The sequence below is a fragment of the Oncorhynchus clarkii genome, chromosome 6, assembly GCF_045791955.1.
Source record: "Oncorhynchus clarkii lewisi isolate Uvic-CL-2024 chromosome 6, UVic_Ocla_1.0, whole genome shotgun sequence".
Classification (NCBI taxonomy): Eukaryota; Metazoa; Chordata; class Actinopteri; order Salmoniformes; family Salmonidae; genus Oncorhynchus; species Oncorhynchus clarkii.
In genome coordinates, this window is record NC_092152.1 from 82,108,256 (window position 1) to 82,134,019 (window position 25,764).

The 25,764-nt window shown below is 43.7% G+C and overlaps 1 protein-coding gene and 2 pseudogenes across 1 annotated transcript in view; all 3 read right to left on the minus strand.

The window, feature by feature from the left end:
* Window positions 1-25,114, minus strand: part of LOC139412259 (major intrinsically disordered Notch2-binding receptor 1-like) — a 40,478-nt gene extending 15,364 nt beyond the window's left edge. The window contains exons 1-4 of the mRNA XM_071159097.1: window positions 25,055-25,114; window positions 23,766-24,405; window positions 23,407-23,711; window positions 20,747-22,222 (exon numbers count right to left, since the gene is read on the minus strand). Coding sequence (XP_071015198.1) covers window positions 20,747-22,222; window positions 23,407-23,711; window positions 23,766-24,258 — 2,274 coding nt within the window. The 5' untranslated portion in view covers window positions 24,259-24,405; window positions 25,055-25,114. The remainder of the gene's footprint in view (window positions 1-20,746; window positions 22,223-23,406; window positions 23,712-23,765; window positions 24,406-25,054) is intronic.
* LOC139411812 (toll-like receptor 13) lies at window positions 8,053-9,212 on the minus strand (annotated as a pseudogene).
* Window positions 9,239-10,784, minus strand: LOC139411813 (insulin-like growth factor-binding protein complex acid labile subunit; annotated as a pseudogene).
* Window positions 25,115-25,764: the final 650 nt, after the last annotated feature.

Here is a 25,764-nt window from a genome sequence, read left to right on the forward strand (position 1 = left end):
AGACAGCTAGAACCCTGAACACTGTACTGTGTTATAGACAGCTAGAACCCTGAACACAGCACTGTGTTATAGACAGCTAGAACCCTGAACACACTGTGTTATAGACAGCTAGAACCCTGAACACAACACTGTGTTATAGACAGCTAGAACCCTGAACACACTGTGTTATAGACAGCTAGAACCCTGAACACAACACTGTGTTATAGACAGCTAGAACCCTGAACACAACACTGTGTTATAGACAGCTAGAACCCTGAACACAACACTGTGTTATAGACAGCTAGAAACCCTGAACACAACACTGTGTTATAGACAACTAGAAACCCTGAACACAACACTGTGTTATAGACAGCTAGAACCCTGAACACAGCACTGTGTTATAGACAGCTAGAACCCTGAACACACTGTGTTATAGACAGCTAGAACCCTGAACACAACACTGTGTTATAGACAGCTAGAACCCTGAACACAACACTGTGTTATAGACAGCTAGAACCCTGAACACAACACTGTGTTATAGACAGCTAGAAACCCTGAACACAACACTGTGTTATAGACAACTAGAACCCTGAACACAACACTGTGTTATAGACAGCTAGAACCCTGAACACAACACTGTGTTATAGACAGCTAGAACCCTGAACACAACACTGTGTTATAGACAGCTAGAACCCTGAACACAACACTGTGTTATAGACAGCTAGAAACCCTGAACACAGTACTGTGTTATAGACAGCTAGAACCCTGAACACAGCACTGTGTTATAGACAGCTAAGAGCCCTGAACACTGTACTGTGTTATAGACAGCTAGAACCCTGAACACAACACTGTGTTATAGACAGCTAGAACCCTGAACACAACACTGTGTTATAGACAGCTAGAACCCTGAACACAACACTGTGTTATAGACAGCTAGAAACCCTGAACACAGTACTGTGTTATAGACAGCTAGAACCCTGAACACAGCACTGTGTTATAGACAGCTAAGAGCCCTGAACACAGCACTGTGTTATAGACAGCTAGAAACCCTGAACACAACACTGTGCTATAGACAGCTAGAAACCCTGAACACAGTACTGTGTTATAGACAGCTAGAACCCTGAACACAGCACTGTGTTATAGACAGCTAAGAGCCCTGAACACTGTACTGTGTTATAGACAGCTAGAACCCTGAACACAACACTGTGTTATAGACAGCTAGAACCCTGAACACAACACTGTGTTATAGACAGCTAGAACCCTGAACACAACACTGTGTTATAGACAGCTAGAAACCCTGAACACAGTACTGTGTTATAGACAGCTAGAACCCTGAACACAGCACTGTGTTATAGACAGCTAAGAGCCCTGAACACAGCACTGTGTTATAGACAGCTAGAAACCCTGAACACAACACTGTGCTATAGACAGCTAGAAACCCTGAACACAGTACTGTGTTATAGACAGCTAAGAGCCCTGAACACAACACTGTGCTATAGACAGCTATTATACTACCAGTACTGCAGTACCAGGAATCCTTCTCTCCATGAGTTCACTGCATTAAAGAAGAAACACACTTATGTATACACTCTCTTTTCAAGTCAATAAAAAAGTTATCCGTAAACAAAGTGCCGAATTATGAAGCACAACATTTGTTTTTAATATCTGTGAGCATCTGATTTCTGCCCTGGGGGAAGAAAAGAAAATGCTCCTGTTCAGTTGGAGAGTTGGCCATTTTTCCAAAAGGAACTAAATCAGATTTCTCTCTGCCATTTGAAGTGCATTTTGGACTATCGCGGGATAACCTTAGAAATCAGTGTTCACTAACACAATGAAATCTATCGTTGGGAAATTGATGAAGTAGTGTAAGCCTTTAAGTTCATTCAAGTCTACAGTCAATATGAACCCTTACGGCCAAACCAGTCAATTAAAACAAGAACAGCATGTACAGCATGTTTCTATTGGCCAGATGAACATCCATTAATGTTATTGATCAATGGAAGACCTTCTCTCTTCATTCTTAAACACATTTCCATGACAACAAAACACATTTCCCCAAATGACCTCCTTTCATTTTGATGTCTTCCATTGTTATGTTATTGTTATCTCCACTGACCAAGATAAACAATGTGAAGAACACATCACTCTACTGTGCAATCTATTGATTACAAGTCTGGGCCAGTAAAAAACACCACATTTAGCACAAATACTCAATTCTTCATGAGTGTTTTTAGGCTCTACACCCCTCAATGCAGGGATGCATCGGGACGAGACATTTCTAACACACCATTTTTTCCCTCAACACCACCATTATTAGTCAAATAATGAGCATTTAGCGCAAAACCCCAGACCAGCCCATCTGACATTTGCCTGAATTGACCTATGGCCCGTCGGTCTGCATCAACATTAACAGCAATGGGTAACGCCAGCTATCAGAGTCATAGAAGTGACTCAAATCTATTCCTGTCTGGTTAACTGCTCATATATACGTTGACAATGTGCCTCTGTCTCTGAGGCTGCGACTGTACGTTTCAAATGGACGTCTCTCCAGCCATCTGGAGGGCTGCATTCAATGTTAATTGGATGTTGATGAATACCGAGCTGTAGGGGGAGAACAGCACAATGCATGTCTTAATTCAGGAATGCTCCTTCGCAGACAAATCGATGTGTGTTTGTATGTGTGTATGTGTGTGTGTAGTTTGTTTTGCCAAGTAAATCTGCTCTCAGCTCCTGATCACCCAGGCTCCTTGTCAATCAGGCTTATCTATCTGTGTGGTAGGTCTACTTAGAGGATGTCTCTCAGCTGAGGTTAGTAGCTAGTTGTATCATCTCGGCAGTTGGAGATGATGCCCATGTTTATGGAATCATTCCAGGGGGTGGAGAATGTTGTGCCTGCCTGCCTGCCTGCCTGCCTGCCTGCCTGGCTGTCTACCTACCTACCTACCTACCTGACTTACCTAATGAGAGTGACGAGCGAGATGAAAGCTTCAACACCGCCATCACACTTCTCACAATGTTGTTTTGGCACCCTAACCTGACATCCTTATTAACATTCAGGAGTTATATGAGTCTTGCAGAGGCTCTGGTGACAGGGAGGGGAGAGGAGGGAGATGGGAGGGGAGGGGGAAAGAGAGAGTAGAGAGGGACATTTGTGATCTGAATGGGAGGGGGAGGATCAGGGGACGTCTTGGTTGAAAGAGACAGCGAGGCAGTGGAGAGGGAGTCAGGAGAGGGGAGAGGGAGGGAGCAAAGAGGAGAGGGGAGGGAGCAAAGAGGAGAGGGGAGGGGAGGGAAAGAGCAAAGAGGGGAGGGAGGGAGCAAAGAGGGGAGGGAGGGAGCAAAGAGGAGAGGGAGGGAGCAAAGAGGAGAGGGGAGGGAGCAAAGAGGAGAGGGAGGGAGCAAAGAGGAGAAGGGCGGGAGAGAGCAAAGAGGAGAGGGGAGGGAGGGAGCAAAGAGGAGAGGGGAGGGAGCAAAGGGGGAGGGGAGGGAGCAAAGAGAAGAGTGGAAGGAGGGAGCAAAGGGGGAGGGGAGGGAGGGAGGGAGCAAAGAGGAGAGGGGAGGGAGGGAGCAAAGAGGAGAGGGGAGGGAGGGAGCAAAGAGGAGAGGGGAGGGAGGGAGCAAAGAGGAGAGGGGAGGGAACAAAGGGGGAGGGGAGGGAGCAAAGAGGAGAGGGGAGGGAGGGAGCAAAGGGGGAGGGGAGGGAGGGGGCAAAGAGGAGAGGGGAGGGAGGGAGCAAAGAGGAGAGGGGAGGGAGAGAACAAAGAGGAGAGGGAGGGAGCAAAGGGGGAGGGGAGGGAGGGAGCAAAGAGGAGAGGGGCAGAGAGAACAAAGGGGAGTTTGGGTAGAGAGGAATGCGAGAGTCAGGGAGGAGAGAGGGAGGGAGAGAAGCTATAAAAACAGGGGACTGCTGATAAGAGAGGGGGTATGGCTGGGCTTCAAAGGCCACTGAACAGATGGACTAACCTTTACTGTGGGTCTGCATCTGACCTCTGTCTCAGGACCCTCTCTCTATTCACACGGACACAACAGTACTGCAAGAAACAAAACCTATTCTAACATTAAATATTAACATACCAACGTATCCTCTGGAATGTTAGATACAGTATCTATACAATATGAATGTGTAATGATACATTGGGGCAAAAAAGTATTTAGTCAGCCACCAATTGTGCAAGTTCTCCCACTTAAAAAGATGAGAGAAGCCTATTTGGTCTTGGCCATAGTGGAGTTTGGAGTGTGACTGTTTGAGGTTGTGGACAGGTGTCTTTTATACTGATAACAAGTTCAAACAGGTGCCATTAATACAGGTAACGAGTGGAGGACAGAGGAGCCTCTTAAAGAAGAAGTTACAGGTCTGTGAGAGCCAGAAATCTTGCTTGTTTGTAGGTGACCAAATACTTATTTTCTACCATAATTTGGAAATAAATTCATTAAAAATCCTACAATGTGATTTTCTGGATTTTTTTTCCTCATTTTGTCTGTCATGGTTGAAGTGTACCTATTATGAAAATTACAGGCCTCTCTCATCTTTTTAAGTGGGAGAACTTGCACAATGGTGGCTGACTAAATACTTTTTTGCCCCACTGTATGTAATATTGGGAATGAAGAAGACTATGACTGAAGCTTTGGACAAATGAATGGGCCTGTAAGAAACGCATCATTTTTACCAAATTAAGGTTCTGAATGAAACTTGAACTTTTTAAATTGGGGTGGAACTATTTTCATATCATCAGGTAACGTGAGATTTGGGAAGTGGCACTATCATGGAAAATAAATGTATTCACATTGCTGTGGATAAATGTATTGTATTCATATTGCTGTGGATAAATGTACTGTATTCACATTGCTGTGGGTAAATGTACTATATTCACATTGCTGTGGATAAATGTATTGTATTCATATTGCTGTGGATAAATGTACTGTATTCATATTGCTGTGGATAAATGTACTGTATTCATATTGCTGTGAATAAATGTACTGTATTCATATTGCTGTGGATAAATGTACTGTATTCACATTGCTGTGGATAAATGTATTGTATTCATATTGCTGTGGATAAATGTACTGTATTCATATTGCTGTGGATAAATGTACTGTATTCACATTGCTGTGGATAAATGTACTGTATTCATATTGCTGTGGATAAATGTACTGTATTCATATTGCTGTGGGTAAATGTACTGTATTCACATTGCTGTGGATAAATGTACTGTATTCATATTGCTGTGAATAAATGTACTGTATTCATATTGCTGTGGATAAATGTACTGTATTCACATTGCTGTGGATAAATGTATTGTATTCATATTGCTGTGGATAAATGTACTGTATTCATATTGCTGTGGATAAATGTACTGTATTCATATTGCTGTGAATAAATGTACTGTATTCACATTGCTGTGGATAAATGTATTGTATTCATATTGCTGTGGATAAATGTACTGTATTCACATTGCTGTGGATAAATGTATTGTATTCATATTGCTGTGGATAAATGTACTGTATTCACATTGCTGTGGATAAATGTATTGTATTCATATTGCTGTGTTTTATTGCTCAGTTTTAAATAAATATCACGAACACGTACCACGCTGCGCTTTGGTCCACTCCCTCTTCATCAGACGAGCGTTACAAAACTACCCACCACCAAAGGATAAATCAGCGTGGCAAGGAGGACTGGACATGGAAGGACATCCTGGACGGCAAAGGATCCTAGACGTGTGAGGAGATCCTGGTTGTAAAAGACCGCCTGCCATGGGAGCAGGTCGAAGCAGCAAGGAAGTTGGAGGCAGCTGGTAAAAGGGCCAAGGATTACACGGGGACAAGTCTGGCACTGAAAACCGGGAGGCCATTCCCAATTTTTTTTTTAGGGAGGCACATGGGGAGATTGGCTGAGCCAGGTTGGAGACCTGAGCCAACTCCCCGTGCTTACCGGAGGGGGAGTCGTACTGGTCAGGCACCGTGTTATGCGGTGGAGCGTACGGTGTCTCCAGTGCGCATGCACAGCCCGGTGCGCTACCTTCCAGCTCCCCAAATCGTCCGGGCTAGAGTGGGCATCCAGCCAGGTCGGAGGGTGCCGACTCAGCGCATCTGGCCGCCAGTACGTCTCTATGGCCCGGGATATCCTCCCGGGCCACAGCCCAGTGCGTCCTGTGCATGCGCCCTGCATCTGCTGGGCGAAAATAACCATCCAGCCAGGACGGGTTGTGCAGGCTCCTAGCTCGAGACCTCCAGTGCTCCTCCACGACCCAGTGTATCCGGTGCCTCTGCCTAGGACAGGGCCTCCTGTATGTCTCTCCAGCCTGGTGAGTCCTGTGCCTGCGCCCAGAATTAATCATCTTATGTCTCCCCAGCCTGGTGAGCCCTGTGAGAGCTCCACGTACCAGACTGCCCATACGTCTCCTCTTTCCAGTGATGATCCATGGCAAGAAGCCTCCAGTGATGATCCATGGCAAGAAGCCTCCAGTGATGATCCATGGCACGAAGCCTCCAGTGATGATCCATGGCACGAAGCCTCCAGTGATGATCCATGGCACGAAGCCTCCAGTGATGATCCATGGCACGAAGCCTCCAGCGAAGGTCTCCAGTCCGGGGCCCGCTACGAGGGTCTCCAGTCTGGCGGCGAGGGTCCCCGCACCAGAGGTGCCACCAAAGTGGGGGGAGCCAGAGGTGGAGGGGGGTCTACGTCCCGCACCAGAGCCGCCGCCGTAAAGGAAGCCCACCCAGACCCTCCCCTTTAGAGTCAGGTTTTGCGGCCAGAGTCCGCACCCCCCAAAGGTGCGGACTCTCTCTGGCCATAGAGAGGCTTTTATTCTCTATTTTGGTTAGGCCAGGGTGTGACTAGGGTGGGCATTCTAGTTTCTTTATTTCTATGTTTTCTATTTCTTTGTGTTTGGTAGGGTGTGGTTCTCAATCAGAGGCAGCTGTCTATCGTTGTCTCTCATTGAGAACCATACTTAGGCAGCCTTTTTTCCACCTGTCTTGGTGAGAAGTTGAATTTGTTTAGGGCACTTAGCCTTTCGCTTCACGGTTTGTTTTTGTAGTGTTTATTGTTTTGTTTCGGCGTCATGTTTATAAATAAAAAGGAAATGTACGCCTACCACGCTGCACCTTGGTCCTCTTACTTTAACAGCCATGACAAGGACAATGATGTGGTGCTAATGTTTTGCCCATCACCCGCAGGCAGCCCTGTAATGGTCTACCCCCAATACTATAAGCCTGGTAAATATATAACAACTCCATTATACCTACAGTAATTTAACATTGTCTTATTACTGTGTGGAAGCTAATGGAGTACATTCCACAGCAGTAACTGCCGTGTGGAGAATTGATGAGAAAGTCAAAGTTGTGAGCCAGGCTTGGTTGTATGGCACCAGTGTACAGGTACACTAGATTTACTCAGAGTGTCAGAAACAACTGGTTACCCTCCATCTGGGCAATATGCCAACAGAGGTAAGAAGAGAAAGAGAGTGATTTTTGAGTGATGGTTTATCTGTGTCATTTGGAAATGGCTACGATTGACAGTGAGTCATGGTAATGATGTAAGAAGGAGCTGAAGGGAGCCATGCCTTCTCTTCCTGGGTTCTATAGAATCAGGAGTAAAAGTTTATAGCTAATCAAAAAACAAAGTTCACATAAAAAGCAAGATGACAAATGCATTTGACATTTTATTTTCAAAGCGTTTTTCATCACAAAGATTCAAAAGGTGGTTTATATAAAGCTTTCACTTACACTTAACAATTTCAAGAATCGTAACTCTTACACCTAAAACCTAATATTTTAAAGTTCCAGAAAGCTAGAGAACTAGGAGAACATAACAAGTAAATAAGTCAAACATTTCATCATAAATTCATCATCAAATAGCACACATAATATATTTCATAACACATTTAATTTGACATTTCATCAAGTTTATTGTAGATTTGCATAAACTACATTTCTGATTTCAAACATTGCCATTTGTCAATTATTTTCAGTAGGGTAAATCTAGAACAAAATCTGAGGGTTGATTGGGATCTTTTCATAATGTTTTTTTTAAAACGATATTTTTTTGCCGTTAGATTTAGTGTGTCATTAACATTTTCTATCCACCCCGGACAGGATGGGGTTCTCCTCAGCAAGGCAGTCCCTGGTCTCCAGAGCCACCCGGAGTTCCTGCCAGAAGACTCCAGTGTGTTCCCCAGCTCTGGGCCAGCTCAGGTAGGTACGTCTCTTCACCAGCTTTCTCATCCGGTGGAAGGGGGAGAGCTGCTGGTCTGGGACCTCCTCCAGAAACACCAGGATCAGAACGCCCTTCTGCTCATCAAACAGACGGAAGCTGGCCACCTGGATCTCCCGGGGGCACCACTCACTCTCCAGGTAGCGACGGCTGATCACGCAGATGGTCTTGCGGCTCCCGTAGATGGCGTCTGTGATGTTGTCTACGATGGGTTTGCCTGGCTGGAAGTCACGGTGATGTAGACACAGCTTCCAGCCTTGGTTTCCCTCCAGCGCTGGCAGAAGTTCCCTCAGCACCCAGGGCTCATCGTGGCCATTGTAGGTGACGAAGGCATCATACTGATGAGTCACACGGACGTTCCTCCGCTTTGTGTCATAGAGATAAGCCTGAAAGAGATAGTAGGCGTAGACCAACTGCCATCTCAGGAGATGCTAGACAAAAGACCCCAGCAAGGTTAAAAGGACCAGAGAAGTGGAGGAGATGAAGTAGAAGAATCCTATATCTACTGAACAGTAGTGGGTGTCAAGGTCCAACAGTTTGGTACCACCTAGATGGACCGGATAGTTGGAGGTAAAGTCATAGGCATCAACAACCTGTGTTTGGTTTCTGTTGTCACCCACTGGATAAACCAAGCATTGCTGCAGTCACAGGTGAAAGTCTTGTCTTGCAGGTCCAAGTAAACTAAAGCAGGTAAAGACCGTATCATTGTCTCACTGACTACTGTAAAGTAATTATTTCTCACCTGTAAGTAACTGAGTTGAGTGAGTTTGTCTCCTATGAGAAAATCTAAAGACTGAAGTTAGGCTTTAGACAGGTACAGCCTGTTGAGTCGTGGGATCGGGTGAAACAACTCCGTTCTCAGGGCTGTGAACTCATTCAGGCTGATGTCAAGGGACCACAACTGTGGTGTGTAGATGAATGTGTTTGGGTGAAAGGACTTAATGTTAAGACTCCTTGCGCTGAATGCCACTAAATATTTCAGATCTTTAAGAAAGTTGGCTGGTATATTCAACATTCCAAAAGGATGCTGACTGGAGATGATCAGGATCTTGAGAGACGGTAGAAGAGAAAAGGGTGGGGATTTAAGTTCACCATAATGTAGATATTTAATACGATTCCAACTCAAATCAAGTTTTTCTAAGGCTGAACATCCTCTGAACATAGTGACCCTAATGTTTATTTTACTCAATCTATTTGATGCCAAATGAAGCATTTTAAGATTGACCAAACCATGAAAGGCCCCGTCTTCCACAGTGTCAATTCGGTTGTCAAATAAAATCAAAGTTTTGAGGGATTGTAAGCTTTCAAAGTCTCCTTTATGGATAGATCTTAGCATATTGCCTCCCAATTGCAAGTTTTCTAGTTTTTGCAAACAATTTTTAAAAACATAACGTAAAGATGGGATACTGTTTCTTCACAGATCTAGGAGTTTTAAGTCCTGCAAATCTTGAAAAAAATTGCCTTTAATGTCAGTGATTTCATTGTGGAAAAGACGGAGAGGTATGTTAGTCCTGTCAGATTGGCAAAATCGAATGAGCCTAGTTTATTGATGGTATTGTATCTGAGATCCAAGATTGTCAGAGATTGGATATTATGAGTGGCATTTGGCACAGAAGAAAGCATATTGTTACTTGGATCTAGAGTAGTCAGTTGCTTCATTGAGCTGAATGACTGATGAGACAGATGAGTAAGAGCATTATGGGATATATCCAACTTAGTCAAGTATGTGCAGGACTTAAGCAGTTCCTCAGAGACAAAACTCCTGTTGTTATAACGCAGTCTGAGTGTTGTCAGTTTAGTAATATGGCAGGCAATGTTGGTGAGAGCTGTGATCCTATCTTCCCCTAAACAGGACAGTATGAGAGATGTTAATGATGAGTTGAGGGTCTGCCTCAAATGAGTACCACACTCATTTCCTTCAAAGACATGTGGACACTGCTCAAATTGAGACTTTTCATATGACTCAGAAAAGATCTGTCTGGTACATCCCATGTCATGCTTCCATTTTGACCAGAGTCAGTTTAGGAAGAACATCAGCTGTGATCTTGAAGATTCTCATTGGGTTCTGGAATAAATCCAGCACTCTCAGTCCTATGGACTTATTTGATATGTCCTGTGACTGGAAAAAGGTAAATCTGTTGCTTGCAATGTACAACTCCTGCAGGTGTGTGAATAGCAAGATTGTCTGAACCTTCTTTAGAACATTAAGTTGGTTGCCGGTTAAGTTTAATACATTTAAGCTGGAGAGATTCTGAAAGGTAGAGGATGAAATGATTTTGATGTGGTTGTAGTCTAGTCGAAGCACGGAGAGGTTGCCTAGGCCCTGAAACAGGTGGTCTGAGAGGGTGTTGAGTCTGTTATTGGCTAGATTCAGCTCCTGAAGAACGACCAGGCCTGAAAAAGCCCCATCGTCCACATGAGAGATCCAGTTGCAGGACGTGTTTAAAGACTTGAGGGCTGAGAGATCTTTGAAATCAAATGTTTTGATCATCACAATGTTGTTGATGGAAAGGTCTAAAGATCTTACTTTTCTTGGAATGTCTTCTGGTATGGTTTGGAGGTTCTTCTTTCCACAGATTACTTTCATGTTGGTATCATTGAGAGATTCACGGACTGTGCATTTTTTCAATGAATAGCCCCTTACTAGATTTACAAGGATCCAGCAACATATAAGAGTGCACAGAAAAATACTTGGTGGTGAATATGTAGTCCCATTGCGTATTTCCGGCATGGTTATCTTCATTTTCATCAATAGGCTCTTGATGCCAGGTCCCCCTCGCAAAATGGTGTTTCTAAACTCAACGGCCTTTTCCTTTTTAAATAAAGGTTTTTAAAAAATGTCAGTTCATTTCTGGAGGAAGAGGTGACAAACGCCACATATTTGACTCCAATTAGCACACAGTTTGGTCCAATTTCTTCTCAAGCTTCTTATGTTCCACCAATGGACTGTCTTCTGAGTATATACTTCTTAGACCATAATCAGAAGACAGACTCACAAGTTGTGTGTCTCTCCCTCCAGCATATATTGCCATGAAATACAGAAGCATCACCTCAAGACGATTCAGTTTTACTTCCTGTCTCCAAAGACCCTCCCCGCCGTTTCACTTCCCTTTGATCCCTGTGTGTTTCTATACGTTTATACAGTTGGTTGGACTAGTTTGGAGTGTATGTGTAGTTCCTAAATACATTTCAAATGTGTTATGTAGAAAACTTGCCTTGTTACCCAAACGCCTTGCTCCAGTTAAGTGCTACGCCACGCCCACGTAATGAGTCAGGATGGAAATCCATTCAGTCTGATTGGTCGCAGAAACCGATGGGTTGGGCCAGAGACAGAATATGCATTGCTAAAGCGGCATTTTGAAAATGTGTCATTGGCTTTGAAACTCTGATTGGTTAGAGATGATCCAATTGCTGATTACTTTGTTTTGTACAGAACCCACTCATTTTGACATCACCACAAACGCCTTCAGTGATGGCAGCCTCAGACTGAAGTACGTAACAAATGATAGAGCAGCGGAAGAATTCAGTTTGAGTGTCAGGCAAATAGAAAACCCTTCAAATTCACACTCTACAGCCCTGGGACACAGGCTCACAAACTCTGACCTAACTCTGACCTAACCTCCAACCCAAGTACTCCATTCTGCCACCTCTGGTCTCTTGGCCCTCCCACCCGTATGGAAAGGTGGCTCCCGCCCAGTCTAAGCTCTCCTCGGTCCTGGCACCCCAATGGTGGCACCTGCCTCCCCCTGAAGCTAGGACAGCAGAGTCCCTGCCCATCTTCTGAAAACATCCGAAACCCTACCTCTTCAAAGAGTATCTTAAATAATCCCTGAACCTGCATGACATGAGCCGCCCTCGCGCTCTCTCCCAACTTGGATAGAAAGTTGTCTATTAATGCCAAAAAAGTAAATCCACCCTCAAAACACTAGCTTATTAGGGATTGTTTCATTATGCAGTGTACAATCTATAGCTATAATGTATACCGTATTTAGCTGCTATTTATACACTTTTAATAAAAATGACATCAAATAGCCTCGCAATGAGGAATAAAAGATGACATGGAATAGCCTAGTAATGAGGAATAAAAGTAGTCGTCTTAAGGATAAATTCATCCACTATTTATTGTTGAACTCAGCCGGTAATAAATGGGCTGCAAGGTCAATTACATTAAATCAGATTAATTCCAGCTTGAGAGACTCCTCTGGTCTCCTGAAGTCCTCCTTATTTTGTGTGTATATTTTTTCACCACGGCCTGTAGGTTCAGGGTGCGGGCCTGACTGTTTTCTATACTGAGTATTGTCAACCCAGACAGTCTTTCCTGAGACATTGAGCATTATATGTCCATTGCACTGCACACAATTTAAACTTAGTCTTGAATGATGCATGCCAAGATACATTATACCAGAGATAAGGGACTGTTGATATTTGTAACCACACATCTCAAACGCCGGTTCACCAGTATAAATAAATTGCAAACCGTTTGTTGTTACTGTTGAGCTGTCCAGTATCCAGATGACCTATCCCCAGATCATCCTATACAGTTAATCTCTTTCCATAACGTGTTGAGCTGTCCAGTATCCAGATGACCTGTCCCCAGATCATCCTATACAGTTAATCTCTTTCCATAACGTGTTGAGCTGTCCAGTATCCAGATGACCTATCCCCAGATCATCCTATACAGTTAATCTCTTTCCATAACGTGTTGAGCTGTCCAGTATCCAGATGACCTGTCCCCAGAGCATCCTATACAGTTAATCTCTTTCCATAACGTGTTGAGCTGTCCAGTATCCAGATGACCTGTCCCCAGAGCATCCTATACAGTTAATCTCTTTCCATAACGTGTTGAGCTGTCCAGTATCCAGATGACCTGTCCCCAGAGCATCCTATACAGTTAATCTCTTTCCATAACGTGTTGAGCTGTCCAGTATCCAGATGACCTGTCCCCAGAGTATCCTATACAGTTAATCTCTTTCCATAACGTGTTGAGGCCGGCAATTAAGGAGAATGAGAGGCTCAATTAAAGATGTTGCAGAACTGCTGTATTTGAAGCACCACTTCCTTCTGCCCAGTTTCCCTGATGTTGTTAGGGCAACCAATCTGTTTTTACCATCCCTGTAACTGTCTCTTCTGCGGAGAGATCGTTTTCTAAACTAAAACTTTCAATCAGTTAATGTTAAATGTATTATTTTTCAAGGCCTGAGGCACTTTTTCAGTCATATTCCTGAAGTCCAAGAAACAAACACTTAAGTTCCATATGTACTAGGAAGTTAAACATGTGTATGAATGTCTTTTTGGAGGGTTAGTGTCAAAATGATATATATATTTATTAAATTATTAGACCTCGATGACAGGCGCATGGGCCCCCAGAGCTGTGTCCGGTACTCAAGTGATGCTAGCTTAGCTACCTAGCATGTTAGCTCATTGCTAGCATATATAGCTACTGTCTAAGCTATTGAATGTTTTGTATATTTTCATCTACTGTATATACACTACATATAACAATTAACATAGCACGTTGCTATCACCTTATTACCGCTGTGTAAAATATGTTATTTAAGTCCTTCTTTCATAGAAACCACTTGTACTAGGGTTCCAGAGTCATCAGACAGATGAGTACAGACAGCCCTTTTGCTTCCTGAAATAAGACAATGGTGTACGTGTTAAGTCCCAACACATGGAAACTGACTGTGAGGAATTTGCTCATTCAGACTCTACTTTGGGAAGTGAAATATTTATTCACGTGACCCTGAGTTTGGAATGTGGTCAGACAGAGGAACTAACTATCAAGTTTAGGGAGGGATTTGTATCATGAATAGACGTTTAACCTTTCACATCCCTCCAAAACATTTATTGAAGTAGCTGCAGCTTAGAATTCTTATTTCAAAGGCACAAAACGTTCAACATTCAACCACCCATTGACACTTTAGAGAAAGTGATTTTAAACTAATTTTATGGAAAAGGCCAGGTGTCTTTGTTATACAAAATATATGTTGCCAACTCCCAAGAATCCTGACAGGGAAAAAGACTACCTTCACTTCAAAGAATAAATTACAGAACGTTAATATACAATTCAAACCTCCACGGTGTACCTGTCAGTGCTCATGAAGCAAAGAATATGATGAAATGGAGTGACTCAGGAGTATTGGGCACATGAATGAAGTTGGAGTTCAGGGAAGGTGGAAGCAATACGCTGGGAAACGTATCCAGTCTTTTGACCTATCAGATTAAGATATTTGACTTCCTCTTTTAACCCAACTCCTCCAAAAGACACATACACAGGTTTTGGAAAGGTGTGGGGGGGGGCTCTCACACTGGGTGCCCGGGGAGCTAATTGTTGTGGGGGGTTGAGTGCCTTGCTCAATGGCACAATGGCAGGCAATGGCATCTAGGATTAGATACCAGCAACCCTTCGGTTGCCAGCTCACTTCCTGCCAGACATTTCCCATCGGACACGTGATACGAACTGGCAACCCTCCGGCTGCTGGCTCGCCACTCGGCTACCTGCTGCCCCAACTAAGAAAATTATGAGAGAGAGAGAGAGAGAGAGAGAGAGAGAGAGAGAGAGAGAGAGAGAGAGAGAGAGAGAGAGAGAGAGAGAGAGAGAGAGAGAGAGAGAGAGAGAGAGAGAGAGAGAGAGAGAGAGAGAGAGAGAGAGAGAGAGAGAGAGAGAGAGAGAGAGAGAGAGAGAGAGAGAGAGAGAGAGAGAGAGAGAGAGAGAGAGAGAGAGAGAGAGAGAGAGAGAGAGAGAGAGAGAGAGAGAGAGAGAGAGAGAGAGAGAGAGAGAGAGAGAGAGAGAGAGAGAGAGAGAGAGAGAGAGACAGACAGACAGACAGACAGACAGACAGACAGACAGACAGACAGACAGACAGACAGACAGACAGACAGACAGACAGACAGACAGACAGACAGACAGACAGACAGACAGACAGACAGACAGACAGACAGACAGACAGACAGACAGACAGACAGACAGACAGACAGACAGACAGACAGACAGACAGACAGACAGACAGACAGACAGACAGGTAACTTGTCTAGATGGAGAATGACAGCTCGAGGTCAAGACCCATTTCAATTAACATCCGCTCCATTTGGCTTCGCAGGGAAAGGTCACTGAGAATGACTAGTCAGTGTTACACCTGCAAACTGAGAGTGACATTTCAACATGCTGTTTTGAACCCCCCTTAACCCCGGGGAAGGGAGGGGGTAGAAGAGGGTGCCCGTTGGCACAGATCTAGGTTCTGCGTGACCTTCACCTAAACTAAACCATGAAGGGGGAATGTAAATCTGACCTTAAATCATCAGAGTCTATGGACAAGTTCATTTCTTCTCCCATGGGAAGGGGGTGGGAGGGTTTGAAGAAATTCTCAGGAAAGGAATCTATTGTAATTCACGTGCCTGAGAATTAGTCCCCATTATATAAAAACAATAATCCCCAAACAGTAATTTACAAACAGATAATTATTCACAAACAGACCCTATTTCCTCTGTCTGTATAACAGCAGTATATCTACGATATGGCACTCTGATCCATGTAAATCTCACAACAGAAAACCTTACAGACTTAGTTAGCGTGTTACCTCCTGCTCTACTGTATATTTGGATGCCAGCTGTTTTTCTGCTAAGCCTGAAATGACTCTGGTCCCTTCCCCTTGACGAGTGATGAATGATGAGAGTGCTAACCTGAGAGTTCATAAACGCCCACAAGGAAAAGGATTCAGACCACAATCCCTTGCCTCTTGTGTTCCTAAATTGACAGTATTAATCTCTCCTCTCATTGGAGAGATTGGTAGAATGCGTCTCATTTCTTTCTGTGAGACAGAAGGGGTCCCTGGGTTTGGGATAATTTAGCTCCACTGACGTCTGTGACCCAACTATAGCATCAAATCCTGCCGTCGAGCCAATTGCCTGTCTCCTTCGTGTCTGTGTGTGTTTAAGTGTGTGTGTTTGCGTGTGCATGCATGCATGCGTGCGTGCGTGCATGAAATGTGTGTGTGTCTGCGTGCGTGTGAGATTTGAGGAAGGGAAGCGAGGGAAATGATATCCTTTTCATAGCAACTGTTTAATTAACACTGTTGAATCTCTAGACATTTGTGACAGTACTTCTATGACATCCCGTCTCTGTCTACATGTACATAGGAGATAGTGACTTTACATACCGTAAAACTTCATTAACAGCCACGGCCATTTATTTGCTTCAATCACTGAACCCAACAGGTGCTTATTAGAGACAGGCTTCTATTTGAGCCAGGCGTCCATTTCCTTAATGCACACATCTTTTGCTCAATAAAATGTTGAAAAGACAATGATGTTGCTCTCCTTTATCTTCTTTTGCATAATCTTTACAGTACTCACTGAAGTTAACTCGTAAGCAATTCACTTAAACCTGGCATTTATTAGAAACAGGTGTTTATGCACTGAAATATATAGTAGACTTCATTTGAATTACTGTTACAGTGCTATTTGGATGGTTAATTGGATTCGTTCAGACATTTCTTGATTTCTTGTTGTTTTGATTTATTTATTATCATGTGTGTACTTGCATAACATTTTACTACATTGCTAGGAGCTAGAAACATAAGCATTTCTCTGCACCCACTATAACTAATTAATAAGGCCCGAGTAGGTGTGGTATATGGCCAATATACCACAGCTAAGGGCTGTTCTTCTTAGAACCACCCATCCCGGATCTGGGAGAATTGTCATCAACAACGCTGAATAGCATAGCGCCACAGTCAAATAATATTACTAGAAAATATTCATATTCATGAAATCACAAGTGCAATATAGGAAAACACAGCTTAGCCTTTTGTTATTCCACCTGTCGTCTCAGATTTTGAAATTATGCTTTACAGCGAAAGCTAGGACCGGGAGTAACAATAGCAGCCTCTCTCTTTTGCGCACAAATCACTCTGAGAGCCCCCACCTGTCCACTTACGCAATGTGGTCGTTCACGCTCATTCTTCAAAATAAAAGCCTGAAACTATGTCTAAAGGCTGTTGACACCTTAGGGAAGCCAACAGAAAAAGGAATCTGGTTGATATCCCTTTCAATGGGCAATAGGGATGCATAGGAACACAGGGATTTAAAAATAAGAGTCACTTCCTGATTGGATTTTTCTCAGGCTTTCGCCTGCAATATCAGTTCTGTTATACTCACAGACAATATTTTTACAGTTTTGGTAACTTTAGAGTGTTTTCTATCCTAATCTGTCAATTATATGCATATTCTAGCATCTGGTCCTGAGAAATAGGCCGTTTACTTTGGGAACGTTATTTTTCCAAACATAAAAATAGTGCCCCCTAGCTTCAAGAGGTTATTAATTAAGTACGATGCATCGCAGAGTGCCTGGATACAGCCCTTAGCTGTGGTATACTAGCCATATATCACAAACCCCTGAGTTGCCTTATTGCTATTATAAACTGGTTACCAAAGTAATTAGAGCAGTAAAAATAAATGTGTTGACATACCTGTGGATTACGGTCTGATATACCATGGCTGTCAGCCAATCAGCATTCAGGGCTCGAACCAACCAGTTTATAACTAAACTGTGCATGCAACCAATAAACTTTGATTTTATTTGAAATATGTGCTGATGCCAGGCTATTAAAAGGGACAAGTGGCTATTTGAGACTTAATTGAAGTTTTACAGTTTATGTTTGTATGGCTTGGTTGTCATAGTCCTCAGGTTTTCAAAAATGCAATGTCCTCAAAATGCCACGTGATTATACAGTGTGAGACATGGTACAGCTAATGTTTCTATGTGTATGATGCCATTCCAGTTGTGCCGCTCCAGACATTATTATGAGCCATCCTCCTTTCAGCAGCCTCCTCTGGTGTAGTTAAGGGTAGTTATTATGAGCCGTCCTCCTCTCAGCAGCCTCCTCTGGTGTAGTTAAGGGTAGTTATTATGAGCCGTCCTCCTCTCAGCAGCCTCCTCTGGTGTAGTTAAGGGTAGTTATTATGAGCCGTCCTCCTCTCAGCAGCCTCCTCTGGTGTAGTTAAGGGTAGTTATTATGAGCCGTCCTCCCCTCAGCAGCCTCCCCTGGTGTAGTTAAGGGTAGTTATTATGAGACATCCTCCTCTCAGCAGCCTCCACTGGTATAGTTAAGGGTAGTTATTATGAGACATCCTCCCCTCAGCAGCCTCCTCTGGTGTAGTTAAGTGTAGTTATTATGAGACATCCTCCTCTCAGCAGCCTCCACTGGTGTAGTTAAGTGTAGTTATTATGAGCCGTCCTCCTCTCAGCAGCCTCCTCTGGTGTAGTTAAGGGTAGTTATTATGAGCCGTCCTCCTCTCAGCAGCCTCCTCTGGTGTAGTTAAGGGTAGTTATTATGAACCATCCTCCTCTCAGCAGCCTCCTCTGGTGTAGTTAAGGGTAGTTATTATGAGCCATCCTCCTCTCAGCAGCCTCCTCTGGTGTAGTTAAGGGTAGTTATTATGAGCCGTCCTCCTCTCAGCAGCCTCCTCTGGTGTAGTTAAGGGTAGTTATTATGAGCCTTCCTCTCAGCAGCCTCCTCTGGTATAGTTAAGGGTAGTTATTATGAGCCGTCCTCCCCTCAGCAGCCTCCTCTGGTGTAGTTAAGGGTAGTTATTATGAGCCGTCCTCCCCTCAGCAGCCTCCTCTGGTGTAGTTAAGGGTAGTTATTATGAGCCTTCCTCTCAGCAGCCTCCTCTGGTATAGTTAAGGGTAGTTATTATGAGCCGTCCTCCCCTCAGCAGCCTCCTCTGGTGTAGTTAAGGGTAGTTATTATGAGCCGTCCTCCCCTCAGCAGCCTCCTCTGGTGTAGTTAAGGGTAGTTATTATGAGCCATCCTCCTCTCAGCAGCCTCCTCTGGTGTAGTTAAGGGTAGTTATTATGAGCCGTCCTCCTCTCAGCAGCCTCCTCTGGTGTAGTTAAGGGTAGTTATTATGAGCCGTCCTCCTCTCAGCAGCCTCCTCTGGTGTAGTTAAGGGTAGTTATTATGAGCCGTCCTCCTCTCAGCAGCCTCCACTGGCACTCATTTACTGTAAGTGGCTCTGGATAAGAGCGTCTGCTAAATGACTAACAGTGCCTCCAGAAAGTATTCTCACCCCTTGACTTTTCCAGATTTTGTTGTCTGACAGCCTTAATATAAAATTGATTACATTTAGATTTTGTGTCACTGGTCTACACATAATACCTCATAATGTCAAAATGCAATTTAGTTTTCATAATTTTTTTTTTTATTAAAAAATGAAAAGCTGAAATGTCTTGAGTCAAAAAGTATTCAACACCTTGTTATGACAAGCCTAAATAAGTTCAGGAGGAAACGTTTGCTGAACAAATCACATAATAAGTTGCATGGTCTCACACTTAACATGATTTGTGAATGCCTACCCCATTTTCAAATGCTTCACAAAGAAGGGCACTGATTGGTAGATTGGTAAAAATAATAAAGCAGACACTGAATATCCTTTGTGCATGGTAAAGCTGTTAATTTGGCTTTGGATGGTGTATCAATGCGAAGATACAGACGTCCTTCCAAACTGAGTTGCCAGAGAGAAATAAAACCACTCAGGGATTTCACTATGAGGCTAACGGTGATTTTACAGTTACAGAATTTATAGGAGAAAACTGTGATAGGAGAAAACTGAGGATGGATCAACAACATTGTAGTTACTCCAACATACTAACCAAAATGACAGAGTGAAATGAAGGAAGCCTGTACATGGTGGTGGCTGCATCATGTTATGGGTGTGCTTGTCATCAGCAAGGACTGGGGAGTTTTTCTGGATAAAAATAAACTAAATGTAGCTAAGCACAGGCAAAATCCTAGGGGAAAACCTGGTTCAATCTCCTTTCCAACAGACACAGAGACAAATTCACCTTCCAGCAGGACAATAAACCTAAAACACAAGGCCAAATCTACACTACCAAGACATGGCCAAATCTACACTACCAAGACGACATTGGATGTTCCTGAGTGGACTACTTACAGTTTTGACTTAAATCTGCATGAAAATCTATGGCAAGACTTGAAAATGTCTGTCTATCGACAACCAACTTGACAGCGCTTGAAGAATTTAGAGAATAATGGGCAAATATTGCACAATCCAGGTACGCAAAGCTCTTAGAGACTTACCCCAAAAGACTCACTGACTTACTTTAATTGCTGCCAAAGGTGTTTACACTTGTATTGACTCAGGGGGTGAACACCTATCTAATCAAGATATATTGGTTAACAACAAAACAAAACAAATATTGTAGATTGTTGTAGATGTTTTTTTTACAATTAAATCCATTTTATCCCCATCTTGAACAACGTACAGTGCGGTCCAGCACTTACAAAGGACTTATATAAATGTATTCTATTCCATTGTTCTTACCTCGTTGATTACTCTTGTCATGTTTCTGTAATGATAATAATACTACATAGGATTTTAATAGTGCTTTTTTTTCCCAAAGACGCTTTCTTGTGGTAGAAAATATGCTCTCATATTACATCAAACAGCCCAAAAAACACAAAGTATCTAATGTTGGTGTAATGTGAAAAGTGTTAGAAATGTACTGTAAACCATTTTTCTTACCTCTTTGGCTTTCCTGTGTCTGTCCTTGGTGTCCCTTTCTCGGTCTCTGTCTCTGTCCTTGTCTTTGCCCTCATCCCCATGGTGCGAAGAATACGACACCGTTCTCCAGTCCCGTGGAGAGTTGGTGATGCTCGCCACCTTTGACTCCGTGGCGCTGTTCTCCTCATTGAGTGAGCGTGACGACCTCCGCGTGAACATACTTTTCTTAATTGCCTTGACCCTCAGACTCTCACTGTCTGAGCAGCCCCACTCCACTGATCCGTTATCCACCTTGATGTTGTGGCCTGTCGTGTGGCACTGAAAGACATGGGGCGAGAGGTTGGGGTCGGGGTGAAGGTGATCTGGGGTGGAAGTGGTGGCTAAAGTGTTTTCGCCCGGTCTCCCGTTGGTTTCGGGTTCCTGGATCTTCTCGTCGAGTTTGGTGAGCTTGGAGAGCACCTGCGAGATCTCTCCTCGGACTCCGGACAGAGACTCCAGCTTCTTCTCGATCTCACCTATCCTCATAACAAGCTTGCACACGCTCGATTTGAGCTCGTCGTCCGTGTTCTCTAGGGAGTGAAAGAGGCAGTCCAGCTTGGACTTGGCCAGTTTGACCGTGTTGCATTCGGGTGAGCTGTCGCCGTCAGACTTCATGGTCACCTGAGAGAGAGATCCGATGCTGTTATAGCACGACGATTGGATGACGCCCAGCGAGTCGCACACGCTCATGTCGTCAAGGAAGCGGAAGATGTCACTGATGTCATCGCTGATGATCTCAGAGTCCTCTTCCGAGTGTTTGCACGAATGCCTCTCTCTCTCGACGTATTTTGCGTGAGCGGCGGCATAGTCTTTTAGCTTCCTCTGTTCGGCCTGCTCCGTTTGTGTCCCTATGCTGGACGAGCTGTCTATGTTACCTCCTTGAAAAGACGTACTGTTGATGCCTTTCTCTTTAAATCTTTTCCCAACCTCTCTTTTGTCGACACCCACCCCGGGACCGCACGCCATTGAAGACATATCCTTTGTTTTCAACCCGTTGGTTTTCTTTGCGAACCCTGAAGGGGAGGCCACCACTTTCTCTTTGGCACACTGGAAGTGCTGCTCATTCTCTTTATTGACTACATTGTGGCGATGGTTGTCTTTCAGCGGTTTCCCATTCAGAAATGACCTCTCAAAATCCGGTGGCCCTTCTTCAGCATTCAGACTCAGGCTTTTCACGGGCCAAATTGGCTGCTTCCCCGGCCTAGCCGTACTCCTCCGTGTGTTCACGCACTCTGTCACTGTCGTTGGCCCGAAATACGTAGATGCTTGAAGGTCGTCCAGACTCTCGTGCTTCGCTCGCCGTTTCTCCTGAATGGGCGAGTTCATAGTAGGCTCAAAGTAGGGGTTACTGTATGGCAGCTCGAAGCTGTGGTTGAAGAATGTGGCAGGTTTGTGGAGCTCTCTCCGGTGGTAGCCTCCAGTTGCCCTGATGTTTGGTTTGCACTCTGAGGTGATGACCTATAACGACAATGGGGTAACACTTCATTAAGTTGCTCTTAAACCTGTGTAGTGACACTCTAACATGATGGTAATATTGTATTGTTTGGCTCTAAGTCACGCTGATAATAATATTTGTTAATTAACTGACTAAAACCTAAAGGTAATAGTTTCATAGAAATTTGGTAATTGTTTTGAGCAATTTTTGTCATTACACAAGTGATTTTTTTGTTGTTGTTACAGACTCATTCACTTTTACAACAACAACATTTTAATACACTGTTGTGTTAACACATCAGTCAAAACACCCTGCATTATCAAATCAAACAAAGAAAGAGTCAAACTAAGCATAAAGGTGCTGGATGTAACATTAGGCTCAGACCAAGCCTTTCTAGAAAGAAATACGTTTTATAGATTGGTTATTCTCACTGAGAGTTATGTCCATTGAGACATTTCCATTCTAAGTGACATAGGCTATACAGATGTAGGATCTTGATTTTATCACTCTTTGTTGATGAGACTTTTCCTGTGCCAGAGGAAATGCAGATGACCTTCATGATTGACATAAGTTCATTAAAAACCTATATTAACAGTATTCCACTTTTCATGTAGCCTCATTTTGACCAGCTTATAGCCTAACCACCAATCAAGCAACATTATGGACTAAACGTTGAAATCCTGTTGTTGCAGGATTATTTTGCTGCAACAATGCAGGTCTAATTAAGATCGTACATCTGTAGATCTATGGACCAGTTTCAGGAAGTGGGGAGGTACTGTTTTATCACTTTTGTTTTATCCTTTAGGTTTCTTGTGCTTTTCTCTGACATTTAGATGGTAAGATTAGCAAACAACGGCACAAATACTTACAGCTAGCACCGTTTATTAGGAACGAAACAACTCAGAACATGGCACAATAAAGAATGTAGCTGACCACATATCACAGTGAAAATTAGAGAGTGATAATTGATAACAGATAGTTAACAGTGGAGGAGGCTGCAATGGAAATCAGTCTGACTTTATCTTCAATGTTTGTTTTTTCATGTATTGTTGTTTCAGTGTAGTAATGGGACAACATTAAAACTCAAACTTGTTGGGGGTACTTCCCAACAAATATGTCAGGATAATTATTGTTGCATAATGAATGATATGTAAATGCTTAATACAAATAAATAAATAATATAGAATTAAAGACCAGAGACACAGACCTGTGGGGAGAACGCTAGCAGGTTGTGAAAATCCTCCTTGAAGATGTTTCTCTTCTGGACACAGGAGTGGACAGAGAAGGGCTCCGTGTGGTTGATGTGTTGCAGGGACTCCTGGTCTGTGGTGGACTCACTGTCAATGTCTATGGGAAAGTAGGTGCTCTGCATCTCGCAGGGCGGCGATGGAGGACTGCAGCCTGAGTACTGGGGCAGGTGCTGCAGCTTGTCTAGCGACGCTGCTCGACATTTCAGATCCTTGTTTACGCCCAATAGGAAGTTAGGGTCCGAGGTCGGGATAAACTGTGGGCTGCAGCTGTATTTCGAGCTGGCGGAGTGGGAATGGGGGTGTGGGCGGGGGTGGGAGGAGTTGTTTTGGGACATGGGGCGATGGTGGGGGTGGTGACCCGCCCTGGAGGGTTGATCCATGAGGTCATAACCTCCGCCCCTCTCATAGTCCTGGTACTTATAAACATCAGTGTCGGACCTACATGACTCAAACGACTGGTTCTTGTGGAACTTGGGCCTCGGTGGTGCCATTGGGAGCTTGTCTTTGGCCACCCCCCCATTCATTTGGATTAGGTTAAACATAGTGACGATATCCGCTGCCACCATGAGTTTCTTAGACTGCTGGTCCTCAACAGTACATCTCATCTTGTCTTTGAAGAGAGTGGCAGGGAAGGCTGGGTCCAGGCAGGCTGTGTAGAACAGAAGGCTCCGTAGCTTGGCCAAGTGGACCAAGTCAAAGCGGGCACACAGGGACTTACAGAGGTCCTGGTAGGACACACTACTGTGTTTAGTGTCTAGTTCCTCCAGGATCCGGACTAGGAACAGGGAGTACTCTGGTAGGGGATCCATGGCATGTGGTGTGGGATGGAGCTAGATGTTGATATCCTCGTTAATCTCCTATTCTTTAAGTATACTGTACAGGGGATGCCATTGAGATGGAACGTCTCAAATACAAGGGAGACCTGTCCCCCTTATGAGAGAGATAGGAGGATGACCCTGAGAGAGAGAGAGAGAGAGAGAGAGAGAGGGGAGAGAGAGAGAGAGAAAACACAGCAGAGAGAGAGAGAGAGAGAGAGAGAGAGAGCAAGATATTGACTATTGGACAATCACATACCACAATCAAAACATAGCCAAACATTGCAAGTAATAATAATCATGAATATAAGGTGTTACATCCCATGTTATTATCCCAAAGCAATAGTTATCCATGTGCATGTGACTAATAAACTAATCTAATGATCACGTCTATTTGTGTTATTGTGAATAAGACAGAAATTAAATGTGGTAACAGTTTGGAGAAGGCTTCACTCTTTAGATAGGGATCAGTAAAGATTGGTTTTCATATTCAATTCATTCCAAAATATATACTATCAGGCAGCTGCTATTAAATGTATATCATTTTCAGGAATATTGAGTAGGCTACGTTTTTGTCATTGTATACCCACTAGATTCAGTTCAAGAACTCTAAACAGTTTCGTTCCTCAAACAGAAATGGATATCCACACGGTCATAATTCAATCACATTTGCATAACCTCAGATTCACCGCTGAGTACTTCGAAACAGAGAATAAAATCCATATTCCAGTTCTTCACTGGCGCGCGCGCACATACAGTACATAACCAACAAAGGGACAAATAGACTCACCTAACGCACGATTCCATTTGCTCTCATCCGAGTGAGCATTCAAAAGGTATAGATTCCTCAAAGTCATCAAAACAAGGCGGCAGCAATGCGAAGTTGACGCACAACATTCATTCTTCAATTGAACCATACACCATAATATACATTCCAGTCGGACACCGTAGTAAATAACCAGCCAAAAGATCCGATTCGATCCCCAGTCAGTCCCGTTCGGATAATCCTTCATTTATCATATTTTGTATTGTATTCCAATAGGTGGACTATGTCTTCACTCCGGGACCGGATTTGCGGTGGCAGTTGGAACCGAGCTGTCGGCGTTCTCACGCGCGCGCGTGTGGTGCTAAAAAGGCACCCAGTCGGCTTTGTTTCCACCTAGAATGACGTAATTACACCTTAGCACCAACTGCAAGTCAAGCACAGCGATGGAGACTATATATTCATATTGATTATTATCCTGTACATTATTCACCACATTGCGTGTTATAGGCAGTACAACATACAACATAGCTCATTCCTAATGTGTTCGAGTTATGTGTATACATTCCATTTAAAAAACCGTACGATCGTTTTTCTCTCTGTTAAATGCGAGGGGAAACATTTTAATGTATACAAATCATACAACACAAAGTAGTGTATATGGTTAACTGTGCACTGGTGTGATGTTATATATGCGCGCCTGCTGCAGTGGGGTGTATTCATGGGATGCTAAGGGA